Genomic DNA, 18,464 nt, shown 5'->3' with positions numbered 1-18,464 from the left:
CATGGGGGTGCAAAATTGGTGAATGCGATTAGTGCCTATAAAACAGAGAGCTAATCTGCCTTGCTGCCGCGTGAGGATACAGGTAGAAGATGCCATCCTGGACTACACAATCTGCTGGCACCCTGGATCTTGGACTTCCCAGCCTCCAGAATAGTGGGGATTAAATTTCTGTTGTTCATAATTACTCAGTCTAAGGTATTGAAGCATAGCAGCCTGACAAGAAAGACAGATAAAATAGTCGGTGGTTAGAGATTACTTATTTATTTGTTTACTTGGCAAAGTCTTAGTTGCCCAGGATGGAATACAGTGGCACAATCATACCTCACAGCAATGCTCCCGCCTCAGCCTCCTGAGTAGCTGGGCTACAGGTGTGTGCCATGCCCAGCTAGTTTATTTTTTATGGAGACAGAGTCTTGCTATATTGCCCAGGTTTGGTCTTTAACTCCTGGCCTCAAGCCATCCTCCTGCCTTGGCCTTGAAAAGTGCTGGGATTACAGGTGTGAACTATTGCTCCTGGCCCAGCAAGATATATTTAATTGGAAACTCAATCTCTGATTTGTAGAAGTGTTTAACATATGCAACTTTGGATAAGGAACAATGTGTACCTTAGTATCTTCATAATTAAATACCTTAGATTACTACTGAAAGTATATAACAAGATGGGCTGGCAGATATAACTATATTCCCCAAGTAGTTGGGACTACAGGCGTGCATCACCACAGCTGGCTAATTTTCGTGTTTTTAGTAGAGACAAGGTCTTGCCATGTTGGCCAGGCTGGTCTCAAACTCCTGACCTCAAGTGGTCTGCCTGCCACAGACTCCCAAAATGCTGAGATTACAGGCATGAGTGACTGTGCCCAGCCACATTTACACATTTCTAAGCACTATTTACACAGAAGATTTCCATCAGCAAGAATAAAATCTTTTATTTATTTATTTTTTTTTCAGATAGGGTCTCACTCTATTACCCAGGCTGGAGTGCAGCAGTATGATCTCAACTCACTGCAGCCTCTGCCTCCCAGGTTCAAGCCATTCTTGTGCCTCAGCCTCCCAAGTAGCTGGGAATACTGGCACCTGCCACCATTCCTGGCTAATTTTTGTATTTTTAGTAGAGAGGGGGTTTTGCCATGTTGGCCAGGCTGGTCTCAAACTCCTGGCCTCAAGTGATCGACCCACCTCGGCCTTCCAAAGTGCTGGGATTACAGACATGAGCCAGGGTGCCCAGCCTAAAATCTTAAAATGAATTACTAACTTTACGGTTCCAGGGTAGTTACTTCGTCAAGGTCCAAAAATACACTTAATGACAAGACAGTTTGGACAACTTTTTTTTTTTTTTTTTTTTGAGACGGAGTTTCGCTCTTGTTACCCAGGCTGGAGTGCAATGGCGCGATCTCGGCTCACCACAACCTCTGCCTCCTGGGTTCAGGCAATTCTCCTGCCTCAGCCTCCTGAGTAGCTGGGACTACAGGCACGCGCCACCATGCCCAGCTAATTTTTTGTAGTTTTAGTAGAGACGGGGTTTCACCATGTTGACCAGGATGGTCTCGATCTCTTGACCTCGTGATCCACCCGCTTCGGCCTCCCAAAGTGCTGGGATTACAGGCTTGAGCCACCGCGCCCGGTCTGGACAACTTTTTAATTCAAGGAAGAGAGTGATTTGTTTCCTTCTTTAGCATGCTCAGGTATACTATTATACTGTGATTTTAAGGATTTTATCAATACTTTCTCCTGACATAGTAGGTGGAAACTTGTATAATGCCAGTGAGTCGTTAACAAGTAAGAAAAAAAGATCACATTTAATTCTTATAGGAAGATTTTCTAAGCTGAAAAATACAGCAAAAATGTTTAAACCCTGGCACTTAAGGTAGATAGCAAACTAAAGGATCTCATACACAGAGAACTGTAGAAAATATTTAAAATATGAACTTTTTCACTAGAATAGTTTTTATGTGCTCTAAAATATAATAATGTATTATAAAAGACTGCAAGTATGTTAGACTAATATTTTGATAAAGAGCAAGTTCAATCTTCTAAGCCTTCTTAAAAACAACTTCTCCTTCAAAGTTTACACAAATTTGGGCCTCAGTTGCCAAAACTGGCCATAGAATGATTCTGAGATTCTCAGAATACTTTTAAGCGGCTGGGCACAGAGGTTCATGTCTATAATCTCAGCACTTTGGGAGGCTAAGGCAGGCAGATCACCTAAGGTCAGGAGTTCGAGACCGGCGTGACCAACATGGCAAAACTCCATCTCTACTAAAAATACAAAAAAATTAGGCTGGGCGTGGTATCTCATACCTATAATCCCAGCACTTTAGGAAGCTGAGATGATGGGCGGATCACCTGAGGTCAGGAGTTTAAGACCAACCTGGCCAACATAGTGAAACCCCATCGTTACTAAAACTATAAAAATTAGCTGGCTGTGGTGATGCATGCCTACAGTCCCAGCTACTTGGGAGGCTGAGGCAGGAGAATCGCTTGAACCTGGGAGGCAGGGCCTGCAGTGAGCAGAGATCCCACCATCGCACTCCAGCCTGGGTGACAAAGCAAGACTCCGTCTCAAATACATATTAGCCAGGAGTGGTGGTGCATATAAGCCTATAATCCCAGTTTATTTGGGAGGCTGAAGCAGGAAAATCGCTTGAACCTGGCAGGCAGTGGTTGCAGTGAGCCAAGATTGTATCATTGCACACTCCAGCCTAGGCAACAGAGTGAGACTCTTTCAAAAAAAAAAAAAAAAAAAAAAAAATTCTCCTCAATAAGCAAAATTTGATAAAAGTATGTTCTTTCTTTGATAACTTAGCCAAACAAACCAAAAAAAAACTTGCCTGTTTAAAAAAAAAAAAAACCATAAAATATATGTACAACAAGTTTCATTCTTAGAAGAATTTAAGAAATATGGAAAGTACAAATGCTGATTTATAAAATCAATTGTGGTATTCTATGTTGCCAATTCAAGAAATTATCAGTTTAACTTATCATTTTCAATTATTAAAACTAGAGCAGCTGAATTTGTAAAAATGCAGTATATTAACTGTTGCCGGTTCATGAAGACTTAATTTAAAAATGTAATATATCTTTAAAAGAAAAATCTGACATTGGTCATAAACAGATACAAAAAAAAAAAAAAAAGAGCAGCTAGCATCTTTTAACACTATTTTCACTATTTAGGATCATGGGTAATCCTTTCCAAGCCATCACCATTAGCTTTCTTAACTCTCTGTTACTTGTATCATTTTCATCACAAACTTCTGAAAACAGGCTTACAAGGACTGAACCAACCTTCTCTGTCATTGGAAGGGCGGTTTTTTTTTTGGTGGTTGTTTTCTTTTTGGTGAGAGTCTTCTAAACTGAGCAATTTCTTCAAGTACAGTTGACCCTCAACAACACAGGTGAGAACTGCACAGGTCCACTTATACATGATCTTCTTCTTCTGCCTTTATCACTCCTGAGACAGTAAGACCAAACCCTCCTCTTCCTCCTTCTCAGCCTACTCAATGTGAAGATAACAAGTATAAAGATTTTTGTGATTAGCTGGGAATGGTGGCTCACTCCTGTAATCCCAGCACTTTGGGAGGCTGAGGAGGGTGGGGAGGAGGGAATCACATGAAGCCCAGAGATCCAGACCAGCCTGGCCAACATGGCAAAACCTCTTATCTACTAAAAATACAAAAATTAGCTGGGCATGGTGGCAGCGCCTATAATCCCAGCTACTCAGGAGGCTGAAGCAGAACAATCACTTTAACCCAGGAGGCAGAGACTGTGGTAAGCTGAGATCGAGCCACTGCACTTCAGCCTGGGTGACACAGCACTTAATGAATAGTAAATATATTTTCTCTCATGATTTTCTTTTTTTTTTTTTTTTTGAGACGGAGTGTCGTTCTTGTTACCCAGGCTGGAGTGCAATGGCGCGATCTCGGCTCACCACAACCTCCGCCTCCTGGGTTCAAGCAATTCTCCTGCCTCAGCCTCCTGAGTAGCTGGGATTACAGGCACACACCACCATGCCCAGCTAATTTTTTGTAGCTTTAGTAGAGACGGGGTTTCACCATGTTGACCAGGATGGTCTCGATCTCTTGACCTTGTGATCCACCCGCCTCGGCCTCCCAAAGTGCTGGGATTACAGGCTTGAGCCACCGCGCCCGGCTATGATTTTCTTAATAACATTTTTTCTCCAGTTTATTGAATGGATACAGCATATAATACATACATCACACAAACTATGTGTTAACTGACTATTTATCTTATAGGTTAGGTCTCCAGTTAACAGTAAGTTATTAGTACTAAACTTTTTGAGAAATAGTTATATACGGATTTTTGACTACACAGGTGGTTGGTGTCCTGTTGTTCAAGAATTAGCTGCAAATCAGAAGAATCTGAAGTAAAGCTCTGTCATCATGCAAAAGCTGTAACTATGCTTCAGAAACCCAATCTGTATTTCACAGACATTAACAGATGTTCTGTCCTCTGCAACATCTACAAGAACCAAACACAAACTCCCTATGCCAAAATATTCCCATCTCCTCTAAGCATAAACAGATCTACTCCCAGACAAGCCTTAAAAATAAAACATTTAGAAAGGGAATACAACTTCAAAAATGAGGAAAAGTATCCAGAGACACAACATATTTGAGTTTGGAAAGACGACAATCACATAATCTCATTATCAATGAAGCAAGACCTAAAATTACTTGCTGTCAATAAGGGTTACATATAGTAAGCATAAGAAAAAACCTATCACCATGAGAGTGAGGGGGTGTGGAAGAAAAGATACTCTCTCATTGAAGCATTATCTGCAAAGTCAAAGAATTACCAACCAAATATTAACTGAGCTGAAAGAGATGTCTATCATTAACAGGAAGCTTACCCTGATTTTAAAATGCTGTATAAATTTTCCTATTCAACCAATTCTTTACTTTCTCTAACTGGGCCAAGGCATAAGCAAAAGATACACAGCAATGGAATCAGAGATAAGGCAAGAAGGCAATATATCCAACTATGTTTTCCTGTGTTTTCTAACCTCTTTTGAAAACAGTACTATCTACCCGAATCTTTGTTCTATTTATTAACTCAGGAAACATTTGAGTGATTATTTCCAGTAAGCACTGCCCTCCTTGAGTTAAAAATGTAATAAAGACAGTGTCCTTATAATAGCTAAAAGGCAGAAGTGAAAAACCCTATGAAAGAGGTAAAACATGATATGGAGGCACACTAGGTATTAAAAAGTATGTATAGCTGTGAGGATGAGGCTAAGGTTGGTGGATTTATGATGTCAAATTACTGAGTTATAAAGAACTAAAGTGGATTTTGAGTAAAATTTGAATTCAGGAAGAAAGTTCAGAAAGTGGAGGGGCTAACTAAATTACCTGCTAGGTAAGTTTTAAAAACAAACAAACAAACAAAAAACTTAGGAACAATAAAAAAACAGATGGGGAGCTATCAAAACTGCCCAGAATTCAAAATGGAAATTCAGGCTACACATGGTGGCTCATGCCTGTAATCCAAGCACCTTAGGAGGCCAAGGCAGGAGGATCGATTGAGGCAGAATTTGAGACCAACCTGGGCAATGCTATAAAAAATTTATTTATTTATTTATTTATTTGAGATGGAGTCTTGCTCTGTGATCCAGGCTGGAGTGCAGTGGTGCAATCTTGGCTCACTGCAACCTCCACCTCCCAGGTTCAAGCAACTGTCCTGCCTCAGCCTCCCAAGTAGCTGAGACCACAGGCATACACCACCACGCCCCGCTAATTTTGTATTCTTAGTAGAGACAGGGTCTCTCCATGTTGATCAGGATGGTCTTGAACGCCTGACCTCATAATCCACCCACCTCGGCCTCCCAAAGTACTTGGGATTACAGGTGTGAACGACCGTGCCCAGCCTACAAAAAATTTTAGAAATTAGCCCAGCATGGTGGCATTTACCTATAGTCCTAGCTACTTGGAAGACTGAGGCAGAAGGATCCCTTGAGCCTAGAAGTTCAAGGTTATAGTAAGGTACAGTTCTACCACTGCACTCCATCCTCGGAAACAGAGGGGGAGGGCCTATTTCTAAAAAAATAATAAAAATAAAATGGGCGGGGTGCGGTGGCTCAAGCCTGTAATCCCAGCACTTTGGGAGGCTGAGGCGGGTGGATCATGAGGTCAAGAGATCGAGACCATCCTGGTCAACATGGTGAAACCCCGTCTCTACTAAAAATACAAAAAATTAACTGGGCATGGTGGCACGTGCCTGTAATCCCAGCTACTCAGGAGGCTGAGGCAGGAGAATTGCCTGAACCCAGGAGGCGGAGGTTGCGGTAAGCCGAGATCGCGCCATTGCACTCCAGCCTGGGTAACAAGAGCGAAACTCCGTCTCAAAAAAAAAAAAAAAAAAAAAAAAAAAAAGGAAATTCAACATAAAAAGTCACTAATAATAGTTGCTAAATATTCCTAGCAAATAAAGGATGATGACAGAATCTCCACATATGCAGTAATATCCATTTCAACCTAAGAACAAGAGAGATACAGGCTCAGGGGCCTGAGTCATAAACAATTTGATTCTCAAGAATTTTAGTGGACTAGTAAGTTCTGCATAGGTCGTACATACAATGAGAGATGCAAGGATTAGCAATAATAATGACCCCAATGAAAGGTGAAAGACTAAAAACAAGAATAACATTCCGGCCGGGCGGAGTGGCTCACGCCTGTAATCCCAGCACTTTGGGAGGCAGAGGCGGGCGGATCACCTGAGGTCGGGAGTTCAAGACCAGCCTGACCAACATGGAGAAGCTCTGTCTCTATTAAAAAAAAAAAAAATTAACTAATTAATTAATTAATTTAAAAAAAAGAATAACATTCCAAGTACCTAGAAAGGACTATTCTTTTTTAAATATAGGGCCCTGATATGGTTTGATACAGGCCCCTAAGACTATTTTTGTTACTATTTTTTGTAGAGATGGGGTCCTGCTTATCACTAGGCTGGTCTCAACTCCTGACCCCAAGCAATCCTCCCACCTTGGCCTCCCAAACTGCTGGGATCCCAGGCCTGGCCAGCCTAGATTATGTTTTAAATGAGATTTTTATGCATATTCAACTCCAAAGGTTCATGATGTAATAAAATATTTTTAAAATTTGTTTAGGTGGACTCGGTTGGCATAAATGATACTCAGCTCATAACTGAGCCTATGGAACTGCCCCATGGCCGCATATTAATGTACTTAGTTCACTAAAACTGCTCCACAAAGAATTCTCATGACAGATATTTTATTTGTTGTAGAAAATAGCCATCAAACAAAGCATTTTACTAAAGTTGGTAAGACACTTATAACAACTGCTCAGATATGTACAGGAAATGGGTGGTCTTTGACAGAACTATAATTACATAGGAACAAAACAAATATAGTTATTTCCAATCTCAAATCTGATTTTTTTTTGGTGGGGGCGCGAGGCGGGGCTCAAATTTGATTCTTAAAGGTCTTTCCAGAGGATTACACTTTGAAATGTCTCCCTAACTCTAAAACAGGTGCAAGGAGATGTATTACGACTTATCCAATTTACATAATTGGCACACCTAAATTCCTGCATTGTAGTGAAGACAAGTCTACAACTTTGGTTGCACATTAGAATTACTTAAAGGTCAGGCACAGTGGCTCATGCCTGTAATCCTAGCACTTTGAGGGGCCAAGACAGACAGATCCTATGAGGTCAGGATTCAAGAACAGCCTGCCCAACATGGTGAATCCCCATCTCTATTAAAAGTACAAAAAATTGCCAGGCATCATGGTGTGTGCCTATAATGCCAGCTACTTGGGAGGCTCAGGCAAGAGAATCGCTTGAACCTAAGAGATGCAAGTTGCAGTGAACCGAGATCACGCCAAGGCACTCCAGCCTGGGCAACAGAAGAAAAAACATCTCAAAAAAAAAAAAAAAAAAAAGAATTACCTGAAGAGGTAAGAAAAATTAAATCATAACATAGGGATAGCATGCTTTTAAAGTTTCTCGGGTGATTTCAATGTGATATCAAAGTTGAAAACCACTGGTTTGAACTGCATGGTTAACTCAAAAAAAAAAAAAAGAAAAAGAAAAAACAGGGAACGTGTGTATTGGTCTACAGTAGAAAATGAAAAACAATCAAACAAGTAACCTGGATGTAGCAACACTGTATTTCACTAGTTTTTTGGGGTTTTTTTTTTAAGACAGAGTCTCTCTCTATTGCCCAGACTGGAGTGTAGTGACACGATCTCGGCTCACTGCAACCTCCGCCTTCCGGGTTCAAGTGATTCTCCAGCCTTAGCCTCCCGAATAGCTGGGACCACAGGCATGCGCTACCACGCCCAGCCCAGCTAATTTTTGTATTTTTAGTAGAGACGGGGTTTCACCATGTTGGCCAGGATGGTCTCCATCTCTTGACATCGTGATCCGCCTGCCTCGCCCTCCCAAAGTGCTGGGATTACAAGATTGAGCCACCACGCCCGGCCACATTTTACTAGTTTCAACTGGACTTTAATACTTTCAAATCAAAAGTGTACTGAAACTTAAATCAAAATACAGTTGGGCATGGTGGCTCACACCTGTAATCTCCGCTCTTTGGGAGGCTGAGGCAGGTAGATCACTTGAGGTCAGGAGTTCAAGACCAGGCTGGCCAACATGATAAAACCCCTTTTCTACAAAAAATACAACAAATTGGCCGACGCGGTGGTTCACGCCTATAATCCTAGCATTTTGGGAGGCCGAGGTGGGTGGATCACCTGAGGTCAGGAGTTTAAGACCAGCCTGGACATCATGGTGAAACCCCATCTTTATAAAAATACAAAAAATACAAAAAATGAGCCAGGCGTGGTGGTGCATGCCTATAGTTCCAGCTACTCGGGAGGCTGAGCCAGGAGACTCACTTGAACCTAGGAGGTAGAGGTTGCAGTGAGCCAGATCACGTCACTGCACTCCAGCCCAGATGACACAGTGAGACTTCGTCTCAAAAAAAAAAAAAAAAAAATAGCCAGGCATGGTGGTGCATGCCTATAAACTCAGCTACTTAGAAGGCTAAGGCACAAGAATCACCTGAACCCAAGAGGTTGCAGAGAGATAAAACCATGCCACTGCACCTCTGCCACTGTGACAGAGCAAGACTGTCTCTAAAAAAAATTTTTTTAATTAAAATACAGTCAGTTATCATTATTCATAGTAGTTAAGTTTTCCACAAAGTTGTGGCAAACACTAAATTAATAAATATGGAATCTACTGCTATAGGAAATACAGGGTTAGATTCCTGCCAGCCTCTGATCACATTATTTTCTTCAGCCAATAAAAAGTAACTTGTTTCTTCTGTGTTTGTCTAAAGACTTTCTTTGTGTGTGTGTGTGACAGGGTCTCACTCTATGGCCCAGGCTGGAGTGCACTGCCTTGATCTTGGCTTACTGCAACCCAACCTCCACTTCCCAGGTTCAAACAATTCTCTTGCGTCAGCCTCCTAAGTAGCTGGGATTACAGGTGCATGCCACCAAGTCCGGCAATATTTTTTGGCGGGGGAGTTATTTTTAATAGAGACAAGGATTCGTCATGTTGGCCAGGCTGGTCTCAAACTCCTAACAAGTGATCCACCCACCTCACCTTCCCAAAGTGCTGAGATTACAGACATGAGCCATGATGCCTGGCCTCTTATTTGCTATATATATATTTTTGTTGTTGTTGTTGTTGTTGTTGAGACGGAGTTTCACTCTTGTTACCCAGGCTGGAGTGCAATGGCGCGATCTCGGCTCACCGCAACCTCCGCCTCCTGGGTTCAGGCAATTCTCCTGCCTCAACCTCCTGAGTAGCTGGGATTACAGGCACGCGCCACCATGCCCAGCTAATGTTTTGTATTTTTAGTAGAAACGGGGTTTCACCATGTTGACCAGGATGGTCTCGATCTCTTGACCTCATGATCCACCCGCCTCAGCCTCCCAAAGTGCTGGGATTACAGGCTTGAGCCACCACGCCCGGCTACTATATATTGTTGATTATCGAACTCACGGCCAACAGCACTATAATGCATGCCTGAACAAATTTTCTGCAAAAGGCACAGCACAGCCCTCATGTATACATAGGAATACTAGACAGCACATCAGTTAAACAGTGAAATTACCAAAATAAAGTACAAAAATGCTTAATACTGTGTGGTACAAAATAGACCTAAAAAATAATCCAGTATGAGCCAAGCATAGTCTTGTTTGACCTCAGCTGGGAGTGGGTGCATAGAATGACAAAGTCACTGCTCTTTAAGTGTGCAAACGGCAAAAAGAAAAAAAAAAAAAAAAAAAAAAAAAAAAAAAGGCAAGCAAGCAAGCCCTGCAAGTATCAATTTTAGGGTTACAAGTAAGTTTTACAAAGAAGAGAATTCGCAAATACAGAATTCATGAATAATGAAGCTGGACTACAGAAACAAAATAAATCGAGGTAACAAACGAACTGTTATAAAGAAATGATATTCTCTGCCTGTAATCTCAGCATTTTGGGAGGCTGAGGTGGGAAGACTGCTTGAGCTTGGGAATTCTAGATCAGCCTAGGCAACATAACGAAACCTCATCTTTACCAAAAATACAAAAATCAGCCAGGCATAGTGGCGTGCACTTGTAGGCTCAGTTACTCGGCAGGGTGAGGTGGGAGAATCGCTTGAGTCCACAAGGTCAAAGCTGCAGTGAGCCGTGACTACAACCTACTCCAGCCTGGGTGAGAAACCCTATCTCAAAACAAACAAAAAATATGCCCAACAAGATAACTTTCTCCACTAAAATCCTTACATTGGTTTTCCTAAGAATCTCTTTAAAATCTATTACTCGATTTCCTTAATATATATGTTCATTTCATGTAGCACAACAGGCTATTTTTATTTTAAAAATTTTTTTTAATTTTATGAACTATCTCTAATCATAAAATGGAGCAATATTTAAAGAAAAGGCAAGGTGGTTAGACTAGATGACCCCATCTGAGATGCCCTCTGCCTCAAAGATTTTGTAAGTCTAAAAACTGAAGTTGATACACCTCTTTTAATTACAATAAAGGCTTATATGTGAAATAAAAATATTCTCAGCAATATTCTACACTACAATCACATTTTTTAGTAGGACTGCAATGTAGATTCGTATCTGAAAAACAGCTCTCCACTAACCCAGAGAAGTAACTTGAATCCAACTTGATACTATCAAACCTAATGGGCTCTCAGCTTGGTCCTATATAACTTCAAATGGAAAACAAGTTACCATATTAATACTATGAAACTAAATAATCCCTACATTATATGCAAAAATGAATTCAAAATGAATCAAAGACCCAAATATAAAAGCTAAAATTATTATATCTTCAGAAGAAAACTTAGATGCAAATCTCCAAGACCCCCTGGATTAGGCAATGATTTCTTAGCTATGACACCAAATACACAAACAACAAAGAAAAAAATCATAAATTTTGCCAAAATTAACAATTTTTGTGCTTCAAATGTCACTATCAAGAAAATAAAAACAGCCCACAGAAAAACAGGAAATGTTTGCAAATCACATGTCTAATAAAGGACATTTAGTCTAAACATATAAAGGATTCTTACAATTCAACAATAAAATGACAAATTTTTTAGAACTGGTGTGGTGGCTCAACCCTGTAATCCCAGCACTTTGAGAGGCTGAGACAGGTGGATCACTTCAGGCAAGGAGTTTGAGACCAGCCTGTCCAACCTAGCAAAATCCCGTCTCTACTAAAAATATAAAAATTAGCTGGACATGGTGGCACATGCCTGTAATCCCAGTTACTGGGGAGGCTAAGGGAGGATAACTGGTTGAATCTGGGAGGTGGAGGTTACAGTGAGCCAAGATCATGCCACAGCACTCCAGTGTGGGCAACAGAGTGATATTCCATTTCAAAAAAAAAAAAAAATTAATGACAAAAAATTTGGATATTTCTCCACATAAATAGACACTTAATGCATCATTAGTCATTAGTGAAATGCAAACCAAAACCACAATGAGATACCACTTCACACTAGGATGCTATCATCAAAAAACCACCATAACAAACACTGGCCAAACACGGAAATTGGAATTCTTGCACATTACTCACAGGAGTGCATAATGCTGCAGTTGCTGTGAAAAAATTTGGCAATTCCTTAGTGTGGTACTGTGATTTACAACCAGAAGGATATATTTAGTCTTCATGTAGCTCCTAAAACCCTTGGAATCTTGGAAGTTATAAATATCTTTTTATACGTTAATGCCATGACTGGTGGCTGGCGGCTCTTGAAGAGCCTCAGAATGGCGACTGGTAGCCAAAGGAACCAACCATGTGATTAGAGGGTGGAAACTTTCAGCTCCACCCCATCACTCTTTGGGGAAGAAGGGAGGAGACTTAAAGGTTGAATCAATCACCAATAGCCAATGATTTAATCAATCATGCCTAAGAAATGAAGCCTCCATAAAAACCCAAAAGGCGAGTTTGAAGAGCTTTTGAACTCGTGAATAAGAACGCATCCACATACTCCATGGGACCAAAAGCTCCTGAGTTAAGGGCCCTTACAAACCTCATATATGCAAAGCTTCATCTGGCTATTCAATTGTGTCCTTTAAAATATCATGTGTAATAAATCAACAATTTTGAGTATACTGTCTTCCCTGGTTTCTGGGAGCTGATCTAGCAAACTACTGAACCCAAGAAGGGGGTTACGGAAACCTCCAATTTGTAGCCAAGTGAGACACAAGTTGTGAGTTATCTAGGAACCTACGACTTCTGAATGGTGCCTGAAGTGGGAGCCTGTCCTGTGGGACTGAGCCCTTAACTCTGGTTAATGCCAGAACTGAATTGCAGAACACCCAGCTGGTGTTGAAAAATTGCTTGGTGTGAAAAAAAACCCCACACATCTGGTGTCAGAAAAGAAGAATCAAGTGTTGTGGATGAGTACAGGAGAAAATCATTGTTTATTCACTACAGACTTAGAATGTTAAAACATAGAGTTACCATATGATCCATTCATTCAACATTTACTGAGGTCCTCCTACATGCAAGGTATATAAAACAAATTAAAACATAAGCCTACATAAAATGTGTACATACATGTTCATAGCATTATTCACACTAACTAAAAAGTAGAAACAATCCAAATTCAACCAATTGATGAATGAAAACAGGAAACCCAAATATCTGATATTTAAATAACTGATGAATGGATAAACTGTAGTATAACCAAAAAATGGGCCATTACTTGGCCACAAAAAGGAATGAAGTATTCAGACAAGCTACAACATGGATGAACCTCAGAAACATTATGAGCTGGGCATAGTGGCTCAGGCCAATAATCGCTTGGGAAGCCCAGGCAGGAGGATTGCTGAGACTGGTAGTTTCAAGATCAGCCTCGGCAACATAGCTAAACTGTCTCTATAAAATTTTTTTTTATATTAGCCAGGAGCTGGGCATGGTGGCTCACACCTGTAATCCCAACACTTTGGGAGGCTGTGGTGGAGAAAGGAGGATCACTTGAGGCCAGGTATTCAAGACCAGCCTGGGAAACACAGTGGAACTCCGTCTCTACAAATAATTAATTTGAAAATATATTTTGGCCAGGCTTGGTGGCTCATGCCTGTAATCTCAGCACTTTGGGAAGCAAAGGCAGGCAGATCACCTGAGACCAGAAGTTCAAGACCAGCCTGGCCAAGATGGTGAAACCACATCTCTACTAAAAATACAAAATTAGCCAGGCATGGTGGCTCACACCTGTAATCCCAGCACTTTGGGAGGTTGAGGCAGGCAGATCACCTGAGGTCAGGAGTTCAAGACCAGCTTGGCCAACTATGGTAAAACCCCATCTCACAAAAACACAAAAATGAGCTGGGCATGGTAGCTCATGCCTGTAATCTCAGTACTTTGGGAGGCCGAGGCAGGCAGACTGCTTGAGGTCAGGAGTTACAGACAAGCCTGGCCAACAAGATGAAACCCCATCTCTACTAAATACACAGAAAAAAAAAAAAAAATAGCCAGGTGTGGTGGCTCATGCCTGTAGTCCCAGCTACACGGTAGGCTGAGACAGGAGAATCACTTGAACTCAGGAGGGGGAAGTTGCAGTGAGCCAAGATCACACCACTGCGCTCCAGTCTGGGTGACAGAGCAAGACTCCGTCAAAAAAAAAAAAAAAAAAAATTACAAAAATTAGCCAGGTATGGTAGTACACGCCTGTAGTAGCAGCTACTAGGGAGGCTGAGGCAAGAGGACCATTTGAACCCAAGGGGCGGAGGTTGCAGTGAACCTATGGCACCACTGCATTCCAGCCTGGGCGACAAAATGAGACCCTCTCTCAGACAAACAGCTAAGTGAAAGAAGCCAGCCACAAAATGTCATACATTACATGATTCCACTCTCACAAAATACCCAGAATAGACCAATCCAGAAACAAAAAATAGATGAGTGGTTTCCAGACAATGGGGAAAGGGGGAAATAGGGAGTGACTGCTAATGGATAAGGAGTTTCGGGGGTGATGAAAATGTTCTGGAAACAGTGATTATGGTTCTGAATATATTAAAAACCACTGAATTGTACACTTTAAAACAGTAAGTTTTACGATATGTGGATTATATTTCAATTAGAAGAAAACACTGTGCCTTAAAAGGTTGTTAAAATGGATGTTAAAAGCTCAAAGTTTTATTTGACTAATTCTCAAATTTTGAAGAGAATTGGCAAAAAACACACACTTACTGGAAACCATACTTCCACCCTCCTTCCTGTGGTCTGAAAATACAAAGAGAGACCTCATGTAACACATGTTCACAAAGGAAATCTATTTTTTCCATTGATAGTGCAGGGACTAGAAATGGGTTTGGGGGGGGAGACAAAAGCATCTAGTAGTTATTTTAAAATGGAAATGTATATTTAAAAAAAAGACAAAAGCATCCAGTAGGGTTAAAATAGGAAGCGAATAGCATTAAAAGATAACTCACAAACAACTCCAAATATCCATGAAATGAAATAACCTATTTCTACCTTATATGATTGTTTTTATCATCCCTATTTTACGTTTGGGGGGTGGAAGGTTATACAGCTATTAAGCAACAAAAGTAGAATTCAAACCCAAGGTTATTTGATTCCAAAGGCTGTGCTCACTTACTCATTTATTCAACATTGACTAAAGCCCTCCTATATGCCAGGCACAAGTTACATCAAAGAAAATAGTAAAGAAGCTAATTAATAAATAATAGTCAAAGGTCTGAAGAATTTATCAAGGTAAAGGAAATTATTAGTGCTGAGGTGGGAGAGCTATTTTATATGGAGTGGTCAGGAAGGCCTCTCTTTAAAAAAAAAATATTTGAACAAAGCTCTGAATGAAAAAAAAGGAAGTCATCCAGATGTGTGAGAAAAGCATTCCAAGTAGAGAAAATAACAAGGCAGGAGTAGCAAGGCGGCCAATAAAGCTTCAGAGACATGAAGAGGTTAAAGCTTCTTAGGCCATAATATAAATTTTGGATTACATTCTGAGGAAGAGAGGAAAGCCACAGAATTGTGAGTGAAATGACATGACTTTTGTTTTGAAAAAAATCTATTGGGAATCTAAAGGGATAAGTAAAGGGATGCGGGCAGAAGCAGGAAAACCAGTATGACACTACTAATATAATCCAGGCAAGGAATGACGATGTCATCTGCACTTATACCAGGAAGTAATTCAGAAAAACAGTTGAATTCTGGATATATTTTGAAAGCAGAATAGACAGAAATTTGCTAACGGTTTGATTGTACGGTGGAATGAACCCAAGATTTCCGGCTGAGCAAATGGAATGAAGTTGCCCATATACCAACATGGGGAAGATTACAGAAAACTAGTTTGGGGAAGAGAAATAAAAAACGCAGTTTTATATGTTTACGTATCTGCTAATCTGTTTTCATCTTACCCACTACACTCCATACTGATTTTTGTGCAATATAACTTTTTAAAAAGTAGTGAAGACCGGTACTTTTTAAAAAGTAGTGCAGTGGCTCACGCCTGTAATCCCAGCACTTTGGGAGGTTAAGGCTAAGGCGGGCGGATCACAAAGTCAGGAGTTCTGAAATCAGCCTGACCAATATGGTGAAACCCTAACTTTACTAAAAATACAAAAATCTGCCGGGTGTGGTGGCACACATCTGTAGTCCCAGCTAGTCGGGACGCTGAGGCAGAAGAATTGCTTGAATCCAGGAGATGGAGGTTGCAGTGAGCCAAGATTGCACCACTGCACTCCAGCATGGGCAACAGGGCGAGACTCCACCTCAAACAAACAAAAAAAAGGTAGTGAAACAGGACTTGGAATCTGGGTCTTCTGATTACAGAGCCTGTGTTCTTTATCTCTAATGAAGTTTTACAAAAGCAATTAAATGAAATTAGAGTCTTAGAATAAAACAACTGAAAAGCATGCACTGTTTCCTGGTGATCTAAGAACTACATTAACAAATAAAGGCTTTCAAACGAGGACATTTTAAAAATACCTGACAGGCCGGTCGCAGCGGCTCATGTCTGTAATCCCAGCACTTTGGGAGGCCAAGACGGGCGGATCACTTCAGGTCAGGAGTTCAAGACCTGGCCAGCATGTGAAACCCCATCTTTACTAAAAATAAAAAAATTAGCCAGGCATGGTGGCACATGCCTGTAGTCCCAGCTACCTAGGAGGCTGAGGCAGGAGAATGGCTTGAACCTGGGAGGCAGATGTTGCGGTCAGCTGAGATTGCACCATTGCACTCAAGCCTGGACGACAGAACAAGACTCCATCTCAAGAAAAAAACATGATCAAGTATTTTACAGATACCATGCATAATGAAGCAGACAGCAATGATACAGAGATGGAATAAAATTCACATAACGAATGCTCAATTTAGGTAAATACTAAGGAGAACTATATTTTCAGAGAGATGCCACATCATTCCACTTTAATTTGTATTTATATACATACTTTTTGAGACAAAGACTCACTCTGTCATCCATGCTGGAGTACAGTGGCATGATCCTGGCTCACTGCAGCCTCAACCTCCCCAAGCTCAGGTGATCCTCCTACCTCAGTCTCCCAAGTAGTTGGGACCACAGGCACATGTGACCATGCCCAGCTAATTTTTATTTTTTTGTAGAGATGGGGTTTCACCATGTTGGTCAGGCTGGGATCATCCCACCTTAAAAACTCTCCTTGATAATGAAGATTATCTTTGAAGGCCAGGCATGGTGGCCAGCCTTTAAAGATAATCTGACATTATTTTCTGCTTTAGATTTCCTGCTTCATGAAAGCAGGAAAAACACTTTCCCTCTATCCCCTAAATGTGCACAAAGTGACTATAGTAAATATTTGTCCATTACTGTACTTAACACTTCAAAAGGCATTCCTAAATAGCAAATTCCACATTAGTTTAATTCTACTTTAGGTCAGTCTATTAACCAATTAACAGTAAGGTTCAGTACCTAAAAAGGAATAATTTAAAATTCATATTTATAATATACCAAAAAAGTGGCTCATTTTATTGTTGCATGCATTTGCCATAACTTTAACGTTCTCCATATTTTCACATTCTTTATAAAGGAGGAAGTCAACTAACCTAATTTCATTCTTATAAAGACACAGCAGTAACTTCGATAAGTAAGTACTTATTTGGAAAGTGACTTACTCAAAACTACATAGTAACTGAGTAGTGAAGCTAGGATTAGAAACTAAGCTCTGAAAACTGTTGATGCTGTGAAGGTTAACAATTGAACACAGTTTTACATCACAGAGAAATCACTGGTATAATTACATAACTTTTCAGTCAAGAATTAAGCATTTACTAAACTATCTTACAACTTCTAGAGCTAAGAAAATTAGAATATTCCTTAGAGTTTATAAGGTTATGTATCAAATTTTAAAAAGATCTTCCTCACGTGTACACTTGTGTACTGAGTAAAATTATAATGGTAAATTAATTTTTTTTTTTTTTTTTTTGAGACGGAGTTTCACTCATGTTACCCAGGCCAGAGTGCAATGGCGCGATCTCGGCTCACCGCAACCTCCGCCTCCTGGGTTCAGGCAATTCTCCTGCCTCAGCCTCCTGAGTAGTTGGGATTACAGGCACGCACCACCATGCCCAGCTAATTTTTTGTATTTTTAGTAGAGATGGGGTTTCACCATGTTAACCAGGATGGTCTCGATCTCTTGACCTCGTGATCCACCCGCCTCGACCTCCCAAAGTGCTGGGATTACAGGCTTGAGCCACCGCGCCCGGCCTATAATGGTAAATTTTTACTGTTCAAAGATAATCTTTTTTTAAATTTTATTTTAATTAATTAATTAATTAAGAGATGGAGTCTCACTTTGTTGCCCAGTCTGGAGAGCAGTGAAGTGATCTTGGCTCACTGCAGCCTCCGCCTCCTGGGATCAAGAGATACTCCTGCCTCAGCCTCCCAAATAGTTGGGATTACAGAAGTGCTCTACCACGCCTGGCTAATTGTGTGTGTGTGTGTGTGTGTGTGTGTGTGTGTGTGTGTGTGTGTGT

At 40.7% G+C, this 18,464-nt stretch overlaps 1 protein-coding gene and 1 long non-coding RNA gene across 3 annotated transcripts in view; both read right to left on the bottom strand.

Moving 5' to 3' along the window:
• The window catches only part of UBE2W (ubiquitin conjugating enzyme E2 W), an 82,960-nt gene that overhangs the window by 57,459 nt on the left and 7,037 nt on the right, over positions 1-18,464 (bottom strand). Inside the window, exon 2 of one of the 2 annotated variants that reach the window (XM_032251171.1) lies at positions 14,685-14,717. The exons of the other annotated variant lie outside the window; for it this stretch is intronic. Within the exon in view, the coding sequence (XP_032107062.1) occupies positions 14,685-14,717 (33 nt within the window). The remainder of the gene's footprint in view (positions 1-14,684; positions 14,718-18,464) is intronic. 2 annotated transcript variants of the gene reach the window in all.
• LOC116532106 lies at positions 1,109-2,244 on the bottom strand. The gene is made up of 2 exons (XR_004260720.1): positions 1,633-2,244; positions 1,109-1,321 (listed from the first exon to the last, which is right to left on the bottom strand). It is a non-coding gene; the product is annotated as an uncharacterized LOC116532106 (long non-coding RNA).

The sequence above is a fragment of the Sapajus apella genome, unplaced genomic scaffold (assembly GCF_009761245.1).
Source record: "Sapajus apella isolate SASKATOON/1434 unplaced genomic scaffold, GSC_monkey_1.0 scaffold3, whole genome shotgun sequence".
NCBI classification, from domain to species: domain Eukaryota; kingdom Metazoa; phylum Chordata; class Mammalia; order Primates; family Cebidae; genus Sapajus; species Sapajus apella.
This window is presented reverse-complemented; position numbering and strand designations above follow the sequence as displayed.